General features: G+C 41.9%; 1 protein-coding gene across 1 annotated transcript in view; it reads left to right on the top strand.

The window, feature by feature from the left end:
- Positions 1–17,858, top strand: part of LOC140197991 (glypican-6-like) — a 797,317-nt gene that overhangs the window by 709,069 nt on the left and 70,390 nt on the right. The window contains exon 5 of the mRNA XM_072258749.1: positions 735–865. Coding sequence (XP_072114850.1) covers positions 735–865 — 131 coding nt within the window. The remainder of the gene's footprint in view (positions 1–734; positions 866–17,858) is intronic.

Genomic DNA, 17,858 nt, shown 5'->3' with positions numbered 1-17,858 from the left:
ATGCTACATGGCACACTTCGATCTTAAAGCTATGCAAAATTATTTACACTCAGATCCTTTCTTGTTCATAAAATTTATCTTCAATCTCATTTGTTTCCACCACTTTTTTCATGAAATCAATGTTGGTGCAAGGCATACTGTACAAGCATCACCACTTATAAAATACAGGCTGCATTGTGCAGCTGTTTTCAAAAAGTGTTACACCATGCAAATTGTAAATTTTGACTTGCTTTTAATTTTTTCCCTGATTAATAACTTACAGAATAGTAAAACTAATCTAATATATATTCCACCTTTGAAGTACCAATTTCTATCAAGACAAAATAAATGGATTATATGTCAATGGCAAGCATATGCTTTTGACTTTAAGCACAAGCCCTCATTTGTATGCTGAAATACATATGAAAGATTATTGCCTCTTTTTTGTTAGTTTTGGAAGAAAATTGGAAGCTGCACTTAGAATTGTCTTTCTTATTAAAGGCAAAGATTTTTTTAACAAATATTTGCCTGTGGAGAACAGTTTACAGCACATGATGGAAAATTAGCATGTTCTTATTAACCTAAAAAGAAACACTCACTTTCACATGGTAAATATATCATTTAATGTTTCCCATTTAAAAATGCATCTTCCAATCTCAGTCCTAAACTTCAGCGCTGAGATCTGAGATATCCATCTGTTACTGAGATTTTCTGAAGTTTCACTTTAACTTAACCTGTCATTTTTGTTTTGATAGATGCTATGCTGTTGGTAGCAGAAAGGTTGGAAGGGCCATTCAACATTGAAGCAGTAATGGAACCAATTGATGTGAAGATTTCTGATGCCATCATGAATATGCAAGAAAATAGCTTTCATGTCTCAACTAAGGTAAACTCCTTGGATTTGCTTTGTTTATTAATATTCAGTGAAAATTACCTTTCTGCTATTTTGCCTCTGTGAAAGATTCTGAACAGAAAATCCAGTATAAACATAGGCTGCAGAATTGTTTGAGTATGAATTCTTTTTGCAAGTTCTCAATTGAAATGCAGATGTTTGCATTGAAAAGCCATGGAGGTGGAACTAAGTTCGCAGACTAAATGCAGAATATGTTGTTACATGTTTCTATTTCTGAAACTGAGCTCCACTGAAGATAATCATACCAAATTTGAAAAGCACGTGTCAAAGAATGAATCCAATTATCAAGACCTCCTTGACTGGTTCTCAATCTACTGCTCATTGGCAATATTATTTGATGAAGTGTGAGAGGTTTTCAGATTTCTTAAGCTCGATGGGCCAAATGGCCTAATTCTGCTCCTGTGTCTTATGGACTTACTTTGCAATATTAGATTAGATTATGAGGACACTCAGTCCTCGTTTATTGTCATTTAGAAATGCATGCATTAAGAAATGATGCAATGTTCCGCTGGTATGATATCACAGAAACACAGGACAGACCAAGACTGAAGCTGACAAAAACCACATAATTATAACATATAGTTACAACAGTGCAAAGCAATACTGTAATTTGATAAAGAGCAGACCATGGGCACGGTTAAAAAAAAGTCTCAAAGTCCCGATAGCCCCAACATCTCACACAGACGGTAGAAGGGAGAAACCCTCCCTGCTATGAACCTCCAGCGCCGCAAACTTGCCGTTGCAGCAGCCTGGAAGCACCCGACCACAGCCAGCTCTGAGTCTGTCCAAAAACTTTGAGCGTCCGACACCGAGCACCATCTCTGGCGAGCACTTCGACTCCGCTCCGGCCGCCGAGCAAAAAGCAAAACCGAAGATTTGGAGCCTTCCCCTCCAGAGATTTCAGATCACACAGTAGCAGTGGCAGCGAAACAGGCATTTCAGAAGTTTCACCAGATGTTCCTCCATGCTCTCACGTCTGCCTCCATCAAATCAGAATTGTGCACGGCACCCTACTTGACAGATAACAGACATTCATCACCGGAGTGGCTGCTGCACGCTGCGTCGCGCCGCCATCTTCTCCTCTTCTCAATATCATGCTGATTGACAGAAACAAGCAGTTAAATATCTCCTAGATGGAAAAGTGCTAGAGAGAAGAGAAGCAGCTTTAGAGGGTGGTATTGGAAGCACAGGTGCAGAGCGAACTTTCCTGCTGGCTTGAAATGCATTGACAAGTGCAGAAAGCCACGAGCACTGGGTCAGATAGTGGAGGGATTGAGGGGAAGGTAAATGTCATTATAGTAAGTCTCTAAGGAAGGACCAGCAAGAGCAAGGTGATAGACGCAATAAGACGATGGGTTGAAGAGTGTCTAATTTAATGTAAGGTATTACCAGTAAGGGAGATGAAATTAGAGGATGGATCAATATGTAGAACAACGATGTTGTGACCATTATAAGGAATTGGTGGAGAGAGGGACAAGATCGGCTGCTTAATGTTTCAGAAGGAAGAGAGGAAGGTAAAGGTGGGAAGCCCTTTCACTACTAACCAGCAGATATATCACAGTCATAGTCATAGTCATACTTTATTGATCCCGAGGGAAATTGGTTTTCGTTAGTTACACCATAAATAATTAAATAGTAATAAAACCATAAATAATTAAATAGTAATATGTAATTTATGCCAGGAAATAAGTCCAGGACCAGCCTATTGGCTCAGGGTGTCTGACCCTCCAAGGGAGGAGTTGTAAAGTTTGATGGCCACAGGCAGGAATGACTTCCTATGACGCTCTGTGCTGCATCTCGGTGGAATGAGTCTCTGGCTGAATGTACTCCTGTGCCCACCCAGTACATTATGTAGTGGATGGGAGACATTGACCAAGATGGCATGCAACTTAGACAGCATCCTCTTTTCAGACACCACAGTCAGAGAGTCCAGTTCCATCCCCACAACATCACTGGCCTTACGAATGAGTTTGTTGATTCTGTTGGGTGTCTGCTACCCTCAGCCTGCTGCCCCAGCACACAACAGCAAACATGATCGCACTGGCCACCACAGACTTGTAGAACATTCTCAGCATTGTCCAACAGATGTTAAAGGACCTAAGTCTCCTCAGGAAATAGAGACGGCTCTGACCCTTCTTGTAGACAGCCTCAGTGTTCTTTGACCAGTCCAGTTTATTGTCAATTCGTATCCCCAGGTATTTGTAATCCTCCACCATGTCCACACTGACCCCCTGAATGGAAACAGGGGTCACCGGTACCTTAGCCCTCCTCAGGTCTACCACCAGCTCCTTAGTCTTTTTCACATTACAACTCCATTCAGAGTTGACATAATGGAGTGCTCATCATTTAGTCCATATGAATAGAAATCAAAAGTAAGAAAGGCAGTCACCTGATGGGAACAAAGAGATTTTGGAGTCCGTGTCCATCGATCTCTCAGAAATGTTGCGTTAAGTTGATAGGGTTGTTACGAAGGTGTATAGTGTGTTAGCCTTCATTAGTTGGGGATTGAGTTCAAGGACCACGGGGTAATGTTGCAGCTCTACATAGCTCTGGTTAGACCATACTTGGAATATTGTGTTCAGTTCTGGTTGACACATTAAATGAAGGATGTGGAAAATTTAGAGAGGATGAAGTGGAGATTTACTGGGATGCTGCCTGGATTAGACAGCATGCTTTATGAGGGTAGGGTGCATCAGCTAAGACTTTTATCGTTGGAGTGAAGGACAATGAGAAGTGACTTGATAGAGGGTGGAAATGCCTAATGTGGGGGGGGGGCATGATTGGAGAAAAGTGTATAGCAGGGTGGCTGTCACAGGTAAATTTTTTGCACAGAGAGTGCTGGTGTAGAACATCCTGCCAGGTATGTTAGCAGAGGCAGATACATCAGGGGTGTCTGAGGGACTCTTAGATAGGCATATAATGATAGAAAAATGAAGGGCAATGTATGAGGAAGGGGTTAGATTGATATTAGAGTCAGCACAATACTGTGTGCTGAAGGGCCTGTACTGTGTTGCAGTGTTCTATATTCTGTCCTCTGTAGTACAGACTCCCCAATAACCAGCAGGACATTGAGCAACAGGTAGAGTAGGGAAAGGTGCAGAAACAACATGGTTGTTGTGGTGGGTGATTCCAACTTCTCCAAGATACAGTATACTGGGACCTCCTTAATACAAGAGGGTCAGATGTTAGGTACCTCGAGGAGAGCTTCTTAATACAGTATGTGGATAGTCCATGTGGAAGATGGACTGTATTGGACTTGAATTGGGAAATTAGCCTATCCAGATAACTAACCTGGAACATTTAGGAAAAAGTGATCACAATTCCCAAAGTTTTGAGACGGCCATAAATAAGGACATGAATAGACCTTATGGAAAAGTATTAAACTGGGGAAGGACGGATTATGAGAATATGAGGCAGCAGATAAGGAGATTTAATTGGGAACAGCTGTTTTTGAGCAAATACACATCTGGCATGTGAAGGTGTTTCAAAATCTACTGCACAATACAGGACTGGTATGCTCCAGCAAGAAGGAAGGACAAGGATGGCAAGGGCAGGGAGCTTTGGATGAGAAGGGTCCTTGTGAAGTTAGTCAAGAACAAAAGGGAAACATATGTAATGACTGAAAACAGGGCCTTTCAGGAATATAAAGAAGCCAGAAAAGAACTGTTTATAAGATGATGTGAGGCATTGATCGTGTGGATAGTCAGAGGCTTTTTCCCAGGGCTGAAATGGCTAACATGAGAGGGCACAGTTTCAAGGTGCTTGGAAGTAGATACAGAGTAGATGTCAGGGGAAAGTTTTTTACGCAGAGTGGTGAAGGCGTGGCATGGGCTGCTGGCAACAGTAGTGGAGGTGGATACGATAGTGTCTTTTAAAAGACTCCCAGATAGGTACATGGAGCTTAGAAAAATAGAGGGCTATGGGTATCCTTAGGTAATTTCTAAGTAAGTACATGTTCAGCACGGCATTGTAGGCCAAAGGGCCTGTATTGTGCTGTAGGTTTTCTATATTTCTATGTTCTATGTTTTCTGTGTTTCTGTGTAACTCAGGAAGAAAATTAGAAGAACCAGGAGGGCCCGTGAAAAGTCTTCAGCAAATATGATTAGGAGAATCTAAGGCATTGTCTACTTAGATCAAGAGCAAGAGAATAACTAAGGAGAGGATAGAACCAGTCAAGGATAAAGAGGGGCAACCTGTGCTTGGAGGCTGAACATGTAGATAAGGTCCTAAATGAGTACTTCTTGCCAGTATTCAGCAAGGGGAATGGTGAGATCAGAGAGGAACATATGTTACATAAAGAAAGAGCTAGTTTTTTTCACTTGAAGAATAATGTGGATAAGCCCCCAGAGTCTGATAGGATATACCGCTGGTTATTGAGAGAGTCAAGAGATGGAATTGAATTATATTGACTTTATTACTAACATCCATCATATAAATGAGGAGTAAAAATCTTTACACTATGCCCCTATTCAAATGTGTAAATATAGTAATTTATAATAAATATTGTGTACAACAGGATAGTCAATATAACATAGAAATACAGTTGTGTCAGCATGAATGAAGCAGTCTGGTGGAAGAAGCTGTCCCAGAACCTGCTGGTCCTGGTTTTTATGCTGCGGTACAGTTTCCTGGATGGTAGCAGCTGGAACAGTTTGTGACTGGGGTGACTCAGGTCTCCAGTGATCCTTCGGGCCCTTTTTACACACCTGTCTTTGTAAATGTCCTGCATAGTGGGAAGTTCACATCTATAGATGTGTTGGGCTGTCCGCACCACTCTCTGCAGAGTCCTATGATTGAGGGAAGTACAGTTCCCATACCAGGCAGTGATGCAGCCGGTCAGAATGCTCTCAATCATGCCCCTACAGAAAGTTCTTGGAATTTGGGGGGTCCGTACCAAACCTCTTCAACCATCTGAGGTGAAAGAGGTGCTGTTGTGCCTTTTTCACCACACAGCCAGTACGTACAGACCGCATGAGATCCTTGGTGATGTTTATGCCGAGGAACTTAAAGCTGTTCACCCTCTCAACCCCAGATCCATTGATGTCAATAGGGGTTAGCCTGTCTCCATCCCTCCTGTAATCCACAACCTGCTCCTTTGTTTTTGCGGTGTTGAGAGAGAGGTTGTTTTCTTGACACCACTTTTGTCAGAGTGATGACTTCCTCTCTGTAGGATGCCTCATTATTATTTGAGATTAGGCCAATCAGTGTAGTGTTGTCAGCAAATTTAATTAGTGGATTGGAGCTGCGGGCGGCGACAGAGTCATGGGTATACAGAAGGTAAAGGAGGGGACTTAGTACACAGTCCTGAGGGACTCGTGTGTTGAGGGTCAGAGGGGCGGAGGTGAGGGAGCCCACCCTTACCACCTGCCAGCGATCTGACAGGAAGTCCAGGATTCGGATGCACAAGAATTGCTGGGGCTTTGCCCAATGTTTTCATGTCCTCTCTAGCCACCAGTGAGGTACTGGACGATTAGCAGGTATGTAATATTGTTCAATTATTCAGGAAAGGAAATAGGGATAATCCCAGAAACTAAAATTCAAAGTAAATTTTATTATCAGAGTACATACATGTCACCACATATAATCCTGAGATTCATTTTCTTGTGGGCGTACTCAGCAAAACTGTGGAATAGTAACTATAACAGGATCAATGAAAGATCAAGTAGAGTGTAGAAGACAACAAACTGTGCAAATGCAAACATAAATAAATAGCAATAAATAACATGAGATAACAAGATAGAGTCCTTAAAGTTCAAAGTAAAATTTATTATCAGAGAACATATATGTAACCATATAAAGTCCCTGAGATTCTTTTTCTGCAGGCATACTTAGCAAATCTATAGAATAGTAACTGTAAACAAGATCTGTAAACTGTAAACAAACTATGCAAATGCTGGTAATAAGTAAATAGCAATAAATAACGAGCGTGAAATAACAAGATAAAAGAGTCCTTAAGTAAGTGTAGTTATCCCCATTTTTTCACGAGCCTGATGGTTGATGAGTAGTAACTGTTCTGGAACCTGGTAGTGTGAGTCCTGAGGAACTTGTACCTCTACCTGATGGTGGCAGTGAGAAGAGAGCCTGGGGGGAGAGGATCTTTGATGATAGATGCTGCTTTCCTACAACAGAGTTTCATGTGGATGTGCTTAGTGGTTGGGAGGGCTTTACCAGTGACGTACTCTGCTGAATCCACCAACTTCTGTCAGATTTTCCATTCAAAGGCATTGGTGTTCCCATACAAGGCTATGATGCAGCCAGTCAATATATTCTCCACTACATATATTTGGAAGTTTGTCAAAGTTTTAGAAGTCACGCCAAATCTCTGCAGACTCCTAAGGAAGTCGAGGTGCTGTCATGCTTTCTTTGCAATTGCCTTTACATATTGGGTCCAGGACAGCTCCTCTGAAATAGTAACACTGAGGAATTTAAAGATACTGACCCTCTCCACCTCTGATTGTCCAATGAGGACTGGTTCATGGACCTCTGCTTTCCCTCTCTTGAAGACTACAATCAGTTCATGGTCTTGCTGATATTGAGTGAAAGGTTGTTATTACACCACGCAGCCAGATTTTCAATCTCCCTCCTGTATGCTGATTCGTCACCACCTTTGATACGTCCCACAACAGTGGCGTCACCAGTGAACTTGAATATGGTGTTGGAGCTGTACTTAGCCATACAGTAAAGTGAGTAGAGCAGGGGGCTAAGCACACAGCCTTGTGGTGCACCTGTGCTGATGGAGATCATGGAGGAGATGTTCTTGCCAATCTGGGGTCTGCAAGTGAGGAAATCCAGAATCCAATTGTACAAGGAGGCATTGAGGCCAGGGTCTTGGAGCTTATTGATTAGTCGCCTCTCAAGCGGAAGCAGATATGTTTCAATACCAGCCTCTGAAAACACTTCATCACTGTGGATATAGGTGTAACTGGGTGATAGTCATTGAGGCAGGGCACCACATTCTTCTTGGGCACTGGTACTTGAAGCAGGTGGGTTCCATACACTGTCGTAGCGAGAAGTTAAAGACATCAGTGAACACATCAGCCAATTGGCCAGCACTCTAGGACACGGCCAGGTACCCTGTCCAGTCCGGATGCTTTCCTCGGATTCATCCTCCTGAAGGCAGTCCGCACATCAGCTTCAGATACTGTGAGCAAAGGATCATCAGAAGATATGGGGGTTTGCAATGTTCCCTCCATGTTCTGACAGCCAAAGCAAGCACAAGAGGCATTGAGCTCACCCGAAAGCAAAGCTCTGCTGTCCTTGATTTAACTTGTAGGAGGTTATGACATTCAAATCCTACCACAGCTGTCGAGCATCCCTCATTGATTCCAGTTTGGTCTGGAATCTCCACTTTGCCTATGAGATGACTTTCTAGAGATCATACCTGCACCTCTTGTAGCATTCCCGGTCTCCAGGCTTAAGTGCCTCTGATCTGGCCCTCAGCAAATTCCGGATTTCATGGTTCTTCCAGGACATCTGCAATATTGCTTTCAGTTTTTGGCTGTCTTATTGTAAGAAAGATGTGAGACTTTGGAGAGGGTAGAGGAGTTTTACCAGGATATCCTAATGAAGGGTCTTGGCCCAAAACATAATTGTTTATTCAGTTTCATGGATGCTGCCTGACCTGCTGAGTTCCTCCAGCATGTTGTGTGTGTTGCTCTGGATTTCCAACATCTGTAGAATCTCTTGTGTTTACCAGATTACTGGCTTGATTAGAGGGTATGTGTTATAAAATACAGGAAATAGAACAGTACAGCATAAAAACAGACCCTTTGGCCCACAATACTGTGCCAAGCTAACTAAATTAGTAACCAAATACTCAGCTAATCTGATCCCTTGTGCCTAGACATTGTCCACAATCCTCAATTCTCTGCAGATTCATGTGCAAATCCAGGAGCCTCTTGAACAACTTTATCATATTTGCCCCCACTACCACGCTAGGCAGCACATCCAGACCCCCACCACTCCCTGTGTAAAAGTACTTACCCTCTCCATCTCCTCTTGCAGAAAATGGAGAGATACGGACCGTGTGTAGGCAGGAGGGATTAGCTCCCATTAGTTTAAGTAGTTTGGCACAGCATTGTGTGCTGAAGAGACTGTTGCTGTGTTGTACAGTCCTCGTTTCTACTAAAGAAAGAAATGGCAGTGTTTAAGCTGAACTGCTGTTCCTGACAAGCTGCATAGAAAGTTACAGATATCCAAAGATGAGTCGATGTTACTTGTCCTGGTGAGATCCTTGAATTTTTGTTGTACAGCATTAGAGTCATGTAACAATATTAATATTGTTATGTTGTTTTGGATCACAGTAAGTACTTCATAACATTTTTCACATCTACCACTCAGGAAGAATACATCTTTCCATAGTACTCTTTTTAATTTTTTTTATTTATTGCAATACAGTGTGGAATAGATCCTTCCATCCCTTTGATGCCCTGTTTTAATCCTAGCTTAATCAGGGGACAATTTACAATGACCAATTAACCTACTAACCAGTATGACTTTGGACTGTGGGAGGAAACCAGAGCACGTGGAGGAAACCCACATAGTCACAGGGAGAACGTACAAACTCCTTACAGACAGCAGCAGGAATTGAACCCAGGTCGCTGGTACTGTTAAGTGTTGTGCTAACCACTACACTACCGTGCCACCCCAACCTTCCCAATATCTCCATAAAGGCTCTGAAAATATCAGGCCCTATTGAAATCCAAGCCATCCTTAAGACACACTTCTGCAGTATCTAATGTTTCCTTTCTCATTTGCCTACAGTAAAGCCCCTTCCTTATAAACTGCTGTAAGTTTTACAGGTCATGAGAATCAATCTGGAAACTTAGCACGGAGGCTCTATTAAATGTTACAGACAACTGACAGTGCCATAGAGTTATGCAGCATGGCAGCAGGTCGTTCAGTCCATTCATCCACACTGACCAAGTTGCCTATTTGATCTAGTCCCACCTTGGCTATATTTAGCCATATTCCCTTTAAAGCTTTTCCTATCCATGGAACTGTCCAAATGGTGTTAAAACTTTGTAATTATACCTGCCTCAATTACTTCCATGTGGTCACCATCTTCTGTGAAATATTTACCTCTGAAGTCCTCTTTAAGTTTTCCCCTCTCACTTTAAACCTTTCAAATTGACCTAATGACATGTGTGAAGTAACATGAACACCCATTTTTCTCATGAACAATTCACATGATAAGGGTCAAATCCAGGAAATAAAATAACAGAGCAGTGTCTGTAAACATTTAATTAGTGATGTTTTAAATATTCAACCAGTGCAAAGCTCAGTTCAAAGCACGTAACATATCTTCTAAATTAAATTTAGCTCAAGATTGGAGAGGCATTGTTTTAAGGATGGTGTGGATGAGTTAGAATGAAGAGTCTGCTTTCATGCTGTATAACTCTATGATTCTATGACTTATTAAGCAATTAGAACAGTGTAACTGTGTAGCAAAATTCTTTACATTAGGCAATAAAACAAAATCAGTCCCAGGTATTAAAAATACCTTAACTGAAACATCGGCTTGAAATCTGTTTTTCAATAATTCATCTTTAAAATGCTACTTGGTTAAATGTGCGATTAGTGCCCAATTAATTCCTGCACAAACCTTGGTTTGATGCCAATTATGAGAAACTTGTTTCATGTTATTAACAGTAAACTTGTATTCTTTTTGTCATAAATAAGAATTGTACCATCTATGTGAGTGTCACTATTCAGATTCCTTCCATCTGCCTCAAACTAATTTCTTATCTGCACTACAGTTAGAGATTTGTAAACATGTTGTATTGTTCATAATAAAGTAATCAAAGAAAATATTTATTCTAAATCTTGAGGAATGAAGACATCAGTTTTCTTGTGCATATCAGAGGGTGAATGGTAGGCACATGAAAATTTTGATAAACCATTAAAAATATTCCCTGGCAGAAAGGTTATTATACATGGACTGGATTCTAGTAATGTTCAGCATATTAAAGTTGCTCAGCAAGCTGCAAGCACTTCAGTTCATTTCTCATTCTTATTTTCTGGCCTTTCTTCTTCTTTATCTACAATTGTAGGTGTATGTCTATCAATGTTGGGTGATCGGAATTCTCAAATATTGGAACTACACAAACTGCGTTCCCAGCATCTAACCATCCTTCTCTTTGGAGTGACATATGACTGCAACTGCACCAGTTTACAGTTATTGCTGATCTTGAAATTAACTTTAGACCATAAATTCATGCCTTCTTTAAGATTACCTATTTCCACTTTGTTACGTACCAGCAGCAATAGGTTACACATGGAATCTGGTTTTGATGTTAAAAACCACTATCTTTATTAGTATCTATTCATGATATAGTAACTTAACGATGCTGAGGATGGAACTGGACTCTCTGACGGTGGTGTCTGAAAAGAGGATGCTGTCCAAGTTGCATGCCATCTTGGTCAATGTCCCCCATCCACTACATAATGTACTGGGTGGGCACAGGAGTACATTCAGCCAGAGACTCATTCCACCGAGATGCAACACAGAGCGTCATAGGAAGTCATTCCTGCCTGTGGGCATCAAACTTTACAACTCCTCCCTTGGAGGGTCAGACACCCTGAGCCAATAGGCTGGTCCCGGACTTATTTCATAATTTAGTGGCATAATTTACATATTACTATTTAACTATTTATGGTTCTATTACTATTTATTATTATTATGGTGCAACTGTAACGAAAACCGATTTTCCCCTGGGATCAATAAAGTGTGACTATGACTATGACTAACGAGACAAGCAAAAGTTAACAGTGTTATATGTATATACGTGTGTAAATATAGCTGCCAAACTATTGAGCCTGGGGGAACCAGGCTTAGAGTCTTGAGATGATAAAGTAGGAAAGTTCAATAATCCACGGAATAAATGATGGGAGAGAGAGATATTTGTAATCCACACTGTAATGTAGAGAAAAGTTAAGTATGAAGTATTCCACAGGTTCCATATCAGGTAAACAAAGTGATAGTCGCCAAAAATCTTGTCCGTAGAATCCGTCCACATACGAATTATCACCAAAAGTGACCTGTCACAGGAATAGTGTCTTCGAGGGGTTACCACACAACGTACCAGGCAAGGGTTAGCATAAGTGGTCCCACAGGATATCCCAAAATCCACTCCTATGGATTATAAGAAGTGACAGTCCCACATTTGTTGTGCACCATGTGCCGATGTTTAACCCAATCTTCTGTGCTTAAAAGAGTTCCAAACCATCACAGTGACCAGCCGAAGTCCCAACAGCTGGTCTCCTCTCTCTCTCTCTCTCTACTACGACTGAAGGTCTCTCTCTGTCTCTGTCTGTGTAAAAAACTGAAGCAAACTGCTTGAACCTGTGACTGATGCCATAGGCCCACCTCACTCAAGCGCTTAAAGCGACAGTCCACAGAAAACGAAACCTGTGGGTTCATAACAACCTTCATAAAATTATCCAACTCTATCTCTGCCTTAGCTTATCTTTTGCTGAAAACCTCATCCCTGCCTTTGTTACATCCAGCGTTGACTCTTTTATTGCGCATTAACTGCGTTTGGTCTTTGCTTTTCTGTGGCTTTGAGGTCATCCAAAGCATTGTTTGTTGCCCAAGTCTCTACGGACACCGAGCCCTATTTACCTTTATGTGTTTTGTTACAATGAAGTCTAAATAGCCAATTCAAATTGTTTAACATTGATCATTTTGTGACAGCGTTGCACTTTTTATTCAAGCCAGACTAAATTACATCTTCATATCTTGGGCAGTAGCAATAGGGCACTGCTTAAGTCACATTGTCCTGGGTTTTGGAGTGAGCTACAGTTTCTATGATAACTCTTCTTCACTGCCTATGATTGAGAATGCCTAACATCAATGTGTGTAACTTGAGAAAACCTAAGAGTTGCTACAGATGCTGGAAGTATAGAGAAACATACAAACGCTGGGGGATCTCAGCAAGACAAGCAACATCAATGGGTTGGGGGAGGGGGGAATATAATCAATAGTCCAACATTTCAGGCTTGAGAAATTGTCCCTATTACTCTGCCTACCTTTTCCTGGGGCTACAGCTTATCTTTGGATCCAAGTCCCAAGTTATCTTTGAATCTTCCTCTCCACTTAGAGCAAAAGACAAATAACTACCTGAGTTATTGAATATCCCATTTTCACTTTAAAGAAAAATAGAATAACTTTTCATAGTCAAGGTGAGGTGATTATTATGCAGAAGTTGAATAGATATGCCTGATTCAGGCTACGTCCACACTATGCCGGATAATTTTGAAAACGCTGGTTTCAAGTAAAAACGACAGGCGTCCACACTAAGCGTTTTTCAAAATATCTCCGTCCACATTAGGCGGATATTTGGGCGAATCTCCTCCTACTGGGCATGCGCAGGACACACAGAAAGCAAGCGAAGAGGAAACGATATACTTAGTGCGCGTTTGTCCAGTTACAGAGTAGAAAAACTTTAAAGGAATTGCTCTTGGCTGTTGCGCAGGAGGACTTAAAATTAAAAAAAAACAAATACTGGAGCGTATGGAGGCAACCGACAGGGAGTTCACGGACAGTATGACCCGGCTGACGATGAACATTGAAAAACTGACTAACTCTGTTGCATTAATAAAGCACCTTGTTAAATGTATAAAATGTCTGCATCAGCGTTATCTTGTATTTCCATACAATGTTACATTAGGCTGTTACACATCTATTGTCAGAGAAGTACTTGCATAAATAGGTAAACCACCTTCATACAAGCAAGGACAGAATACAGGACAAAGTGAGTATACTTATTCACTTCTTCACTTCGTTGTTAAAACGACGAACATCTGTTCCAGCACGTCATGACAGCGTTTTTAAATAGTCAAAAAAGCTCACTTTACAATTTAACTCTCACGCTGTTCACACCGACTGCGCGTTATAACAGCTGTCCGGCAGTGCTTGCGCGGTACCAAGCAGAAACAGAAAAAAGCATTGTTGTTGTATTGTCATGACAACGTTTTTAAATCTCTCCGGTTACCCCGTACACACTACGCCGGATATTAAGCGTTTTCAGATTTATTCACTCTAGAGAGTGTTTTCGAAAATCTCCGTTTTCAGGGGCTGAAAATGCCGGGTCAGTGTAGACGGGAGGGCAAAACGAAGAGAAAAAGCTTCGTTTTCAAAATTATCCGGCGTAGTGTGGACGTACCCTTAGTTTCTGAATCCTTGGCATTACAAAGTGAGTGATAAGGTTTTGTTTAAACTTCATGATTAGATGAATGACCACACCCAGATTTGATGGAAAAAGGCTGTTCCATGCCTGTCGTGGAAATTCTGTTAATAACCTGGCCTCAAAGGTGGTGGTCAACAATTAGCTAGTCATAATGCTTCAGCAAAGTGAACGTCACTGCACAGTCTCTCTGTGTCTTGATGAGACAATGTTTGACATTTCATGTCCCTCTACTGGGGCCTGTCTCACACTGATGTTACAGCAGAGACAATCACAGCAAAAGCAAACAAAGATTCAATTAAGTGAAAGGCACTACTGTAAAAATCACAATTCTGGTGGAGCTTAAAAGATGACAAGACATTTACAAGGTGTAATTTGAGAATTTCTTTGCCTGTGGTTGTTACAACCCATCACTCCTGTATAATTGACCTAGATTGGCTCCAAGTAACGCAAATCTTCACTCTTAATGTTTTCATTCCTGTTACATACTCAAAATCTCCTCAAACTTACGGTTCTTTGAGTTTACTCTTTTCTAGAATATAAAGTTCTGCTCCATTGAAGATAATATGAAAACATGAGTAGCTGTGGTTGTGTTTACAACACTGCACTGACAGGTTTAAATTAGGTTATCAATGTAACTGACAAAATCACTAAACAAAGTATTACATACACCCTTGGAGGTTGACCGGTGGGGGGTGGGGTGGATATGGGGTTGCGGGGGGCGGGGGTGCTACCTCCCTGAAATGAGTTTTTGCAGGGTGGGATGTCTGGTACATGGTTAGTAGGGATATGGTGGCTGTGGTCCCGGTGCAGGCCAATGGGAATAGGCAGTTTAAATGGTTTTAGCACGAACTGGATGAGCCGAAGGACCTGGTTCTGTGCTATACTTCTCTTCTCTTTTGGTTCAAGAGCCTGATGGTTGAGAGGTAATAACCCTTACTGAACATGGTGATGTGAATCCTGAAGCTCCTGTACCATGTTCCTAATAGTGGGAAGAGACCATGACCTGGGTGGGTGGGGTCCCTAAAAATGGATGCTCCTTTCCTCCAACAATGCTTTCATGTCGATATGCTCAATGGTGCAGAGGGCCTTGCGGTGATGGGCTGGGCCGTATCCACTACTTCCATTCAAGGGTATTGGTGTTTCCATATCAGGCCGTGATGCAGCCAGTTAATATACTCTCAACCGCACAGCTACAGAAGTTTGTCAAAGTTTTAGATGTCATGCCAAATTTTCGCAAACCCCTAGGAAGCAGCAGTGCTGCTGTGCTTCCTTTGTAATTGCTGGGCCCAGGACAGGTCCACCAAAATAGTAACACTGAGGAATTTAAAGTTCCTAACCCTCTCGACCTCTGATCCTCCGATGGGGACTAGCTCACTGACCTCTGGTTTCCTCCTCCTGCAGTCAATAATCAGCTTCTTGGTCTTGCTGACATTGAGTAAGAGGTTGTTTTTGTGGCACCACTCAGCCAGATTTTCAATCCCTCCTATATGCTGATTCGTCACCTCCTTTGAATCAATCTATGACAGTGGTGTTATCAGCAAACTCGAATATGACATGGAAGCTGCACAGTCACATGTGTACAGTGGAATAGAGCAGGGAGCAAAGCACACAGCCTTGTGGTGCACCTGTGCTGACAGAGATTGTGGAGGTGTTGTTGCCAATCCAGATTGACGGGTCTGCAAGTGAGGAATTTGAGGATCTACTTCCACAAGGAGGTATTGAGGCCAAGTTCTTGAAGCTTTCAGGCAATATGTACCATTACAAATTTCCAGATCTGTGCTTTATTTGATTTGCATTCATAACTTAGTGACATTAATTCTCCTCTACTATCTAATCAGTGCATCTAGGAAATGAAATGAAACTCACAAATCAGCAGTACATTTGATCAGACTATGTTTAACTAATAATTCCAATATTGCTTCCATCACACAGAGAAAGCTGTGACTCTGATGATTGTATTTGACATTTCCAATATATTCACTTTTATTTTCAGGTTTGAAGTATTAACAGACTATAAACCACTAATGATCTCTAACAATTGTAGCAGCAAGGTGTGCACTTACATAAAACATTAGACACTTGATCTCCAAGAACAATTATCATGTCACATATCAGTCAAGGAAGTTACAGGTTAAGATATTGTCAAGTGAACATGAGTACACCGCTCAAAACAATGAAGTTATTCAAATCAAGTTGCAACAAAGCAAGATGTGAATGATGGAAAATCAGATGCATAAACAGAAACTTTAACTGGAAATGACAAGCACTAGAAGACAGCAGGGAATCTGCTGGAAGAACTCATCAGCAGCTCAAGCAGCATCTGTGTGGGGAAAGGAACAGTCCACAATTCAGGTCGAAACCCTGTGTCAAGATTGAGAGTGGAGGGAGGAGCTGGCTGGTATAAAGAGGAGAGGGGAGATAGATAGAGAGATAGAGGAGAGTTGGGTTCATAGAGAGAGGAGATGGCTGGTAATAAGAGGAAAGGGGAAATAGTTACATAGAGAGATAGAGGGGAGATGGGTAAATGGAGAGAGGATTTTAAAACGCACCCACAAGGAATTCTGCAGATGCTGGAAATTCAAGCAACACACATCAAAGTTGCTGGTGAACGCAGCAGGCCAGGCAGCATCTCTAGGAAGAGGTACTGTCGACGTTTCCGGCCGAGACCCTTCGTCAGGACTGTGATGTGTGTTAAATGGAGAGAGGAGATGGCTGGTAATAAGAGGAGAGGGGAGATAGAGAGATAGAGGGGAGATGGGTAAATAGAGAGAGGAGATGGCTGGTATAAAGAGGAGAGGGGAAATGGTTAGATAAGAACCCAAAGTAATTGGTCAACTGGAGAGGGGTGAAGGATGATGAACAGATTGTGCCAAGTGGAGCAGGGGTGAGGAGGCAGAAAGTGGGAGGTGACAGACAAACAGAGGCAAACAAAAAGGTCATATCAGAAGCACCAAATGCATGTCACGTCCTCTATATCAGTGAGACTAAGCGCAGTCTAGGTGGCCATTTAACAGAGCACCAGTGCTCTGTCTGCAGTGACCAGACTGTGTGCTCCCAGTTGCAGACATTTCAGTTCCCCTTTCCATTTCCACACCAACCTGTCCATCCTTAGCTTTCTGCTTTTCAGGATGAGGCCCAGCACAGTGGCATTGATTTAGTACCGTCACAAGCACCAAAATACAGTGAAATATTTGGTTTTGCAGAACATCCGTACAGATCATCACAAAACATACTGTCAATACTTTGAGGTAGTAAAAGGGAAAAGCAGTAACTGAACACAAAATAGAGTTACGGTTGCAGAGAAAGTGCAGTACAGGCAGAAAACAAGATGCAAGGGCCATTACAAGATAAATGTGAGGTCTAGAGTTCCTATTTAATGTGCAAGAGGTCCATTTAAGAGACTTATAACAGTGACGTAGAAGCTCCCCTTCAGCCTAGAAATGCATGTTTTTATGCTTAAGTATCTTCTGCCCAAAGGAGTTTGGAGTGGGGTCGTGGGGAACATTTTGGGAGGGGTCTGTGATTATGCTGGCTACTTCTCTGAGGCAGCAAGAAGTATTGACCATAGAAGAGAGGTTGTGTCTACAACACCCTGCTATATGTTGTGGTCTTGGGCAGAGCAGTTATCATACCAAGCTGGGGCAGAGTCATGGAACACTACAGCACAGAAACAGGCCCTTCAGCCCATCTGGTCCAATGCAAACTATTAATCTGCCTCGTCCCACCAACCTGAATCTGGACCATAGCCCTCCATCCATGTATCCATCCAAATTTCT

Source organism: Mobula birostris, chromosome 5 (assembly GCF_030028105.1).
Source record: "Mobula birostris isolate sMobBir1 chromosome 5, sMobBir1.hap1, whole genome shotgun sequence".
In the NCBI taxonomy this organism is placed as follows: domain Eukaryota; kingdom Metazoa; phylum Chordata; class Chondrichthyes; order Myliobatiformes; family Myliobatidae; genus Mobula; species Mobula birostris.
The sequence above is the reverse complement of the archived record's forward strand: the minus strand, read 5'-3'. Positions and strand labels throughout refer to the sequence as shown.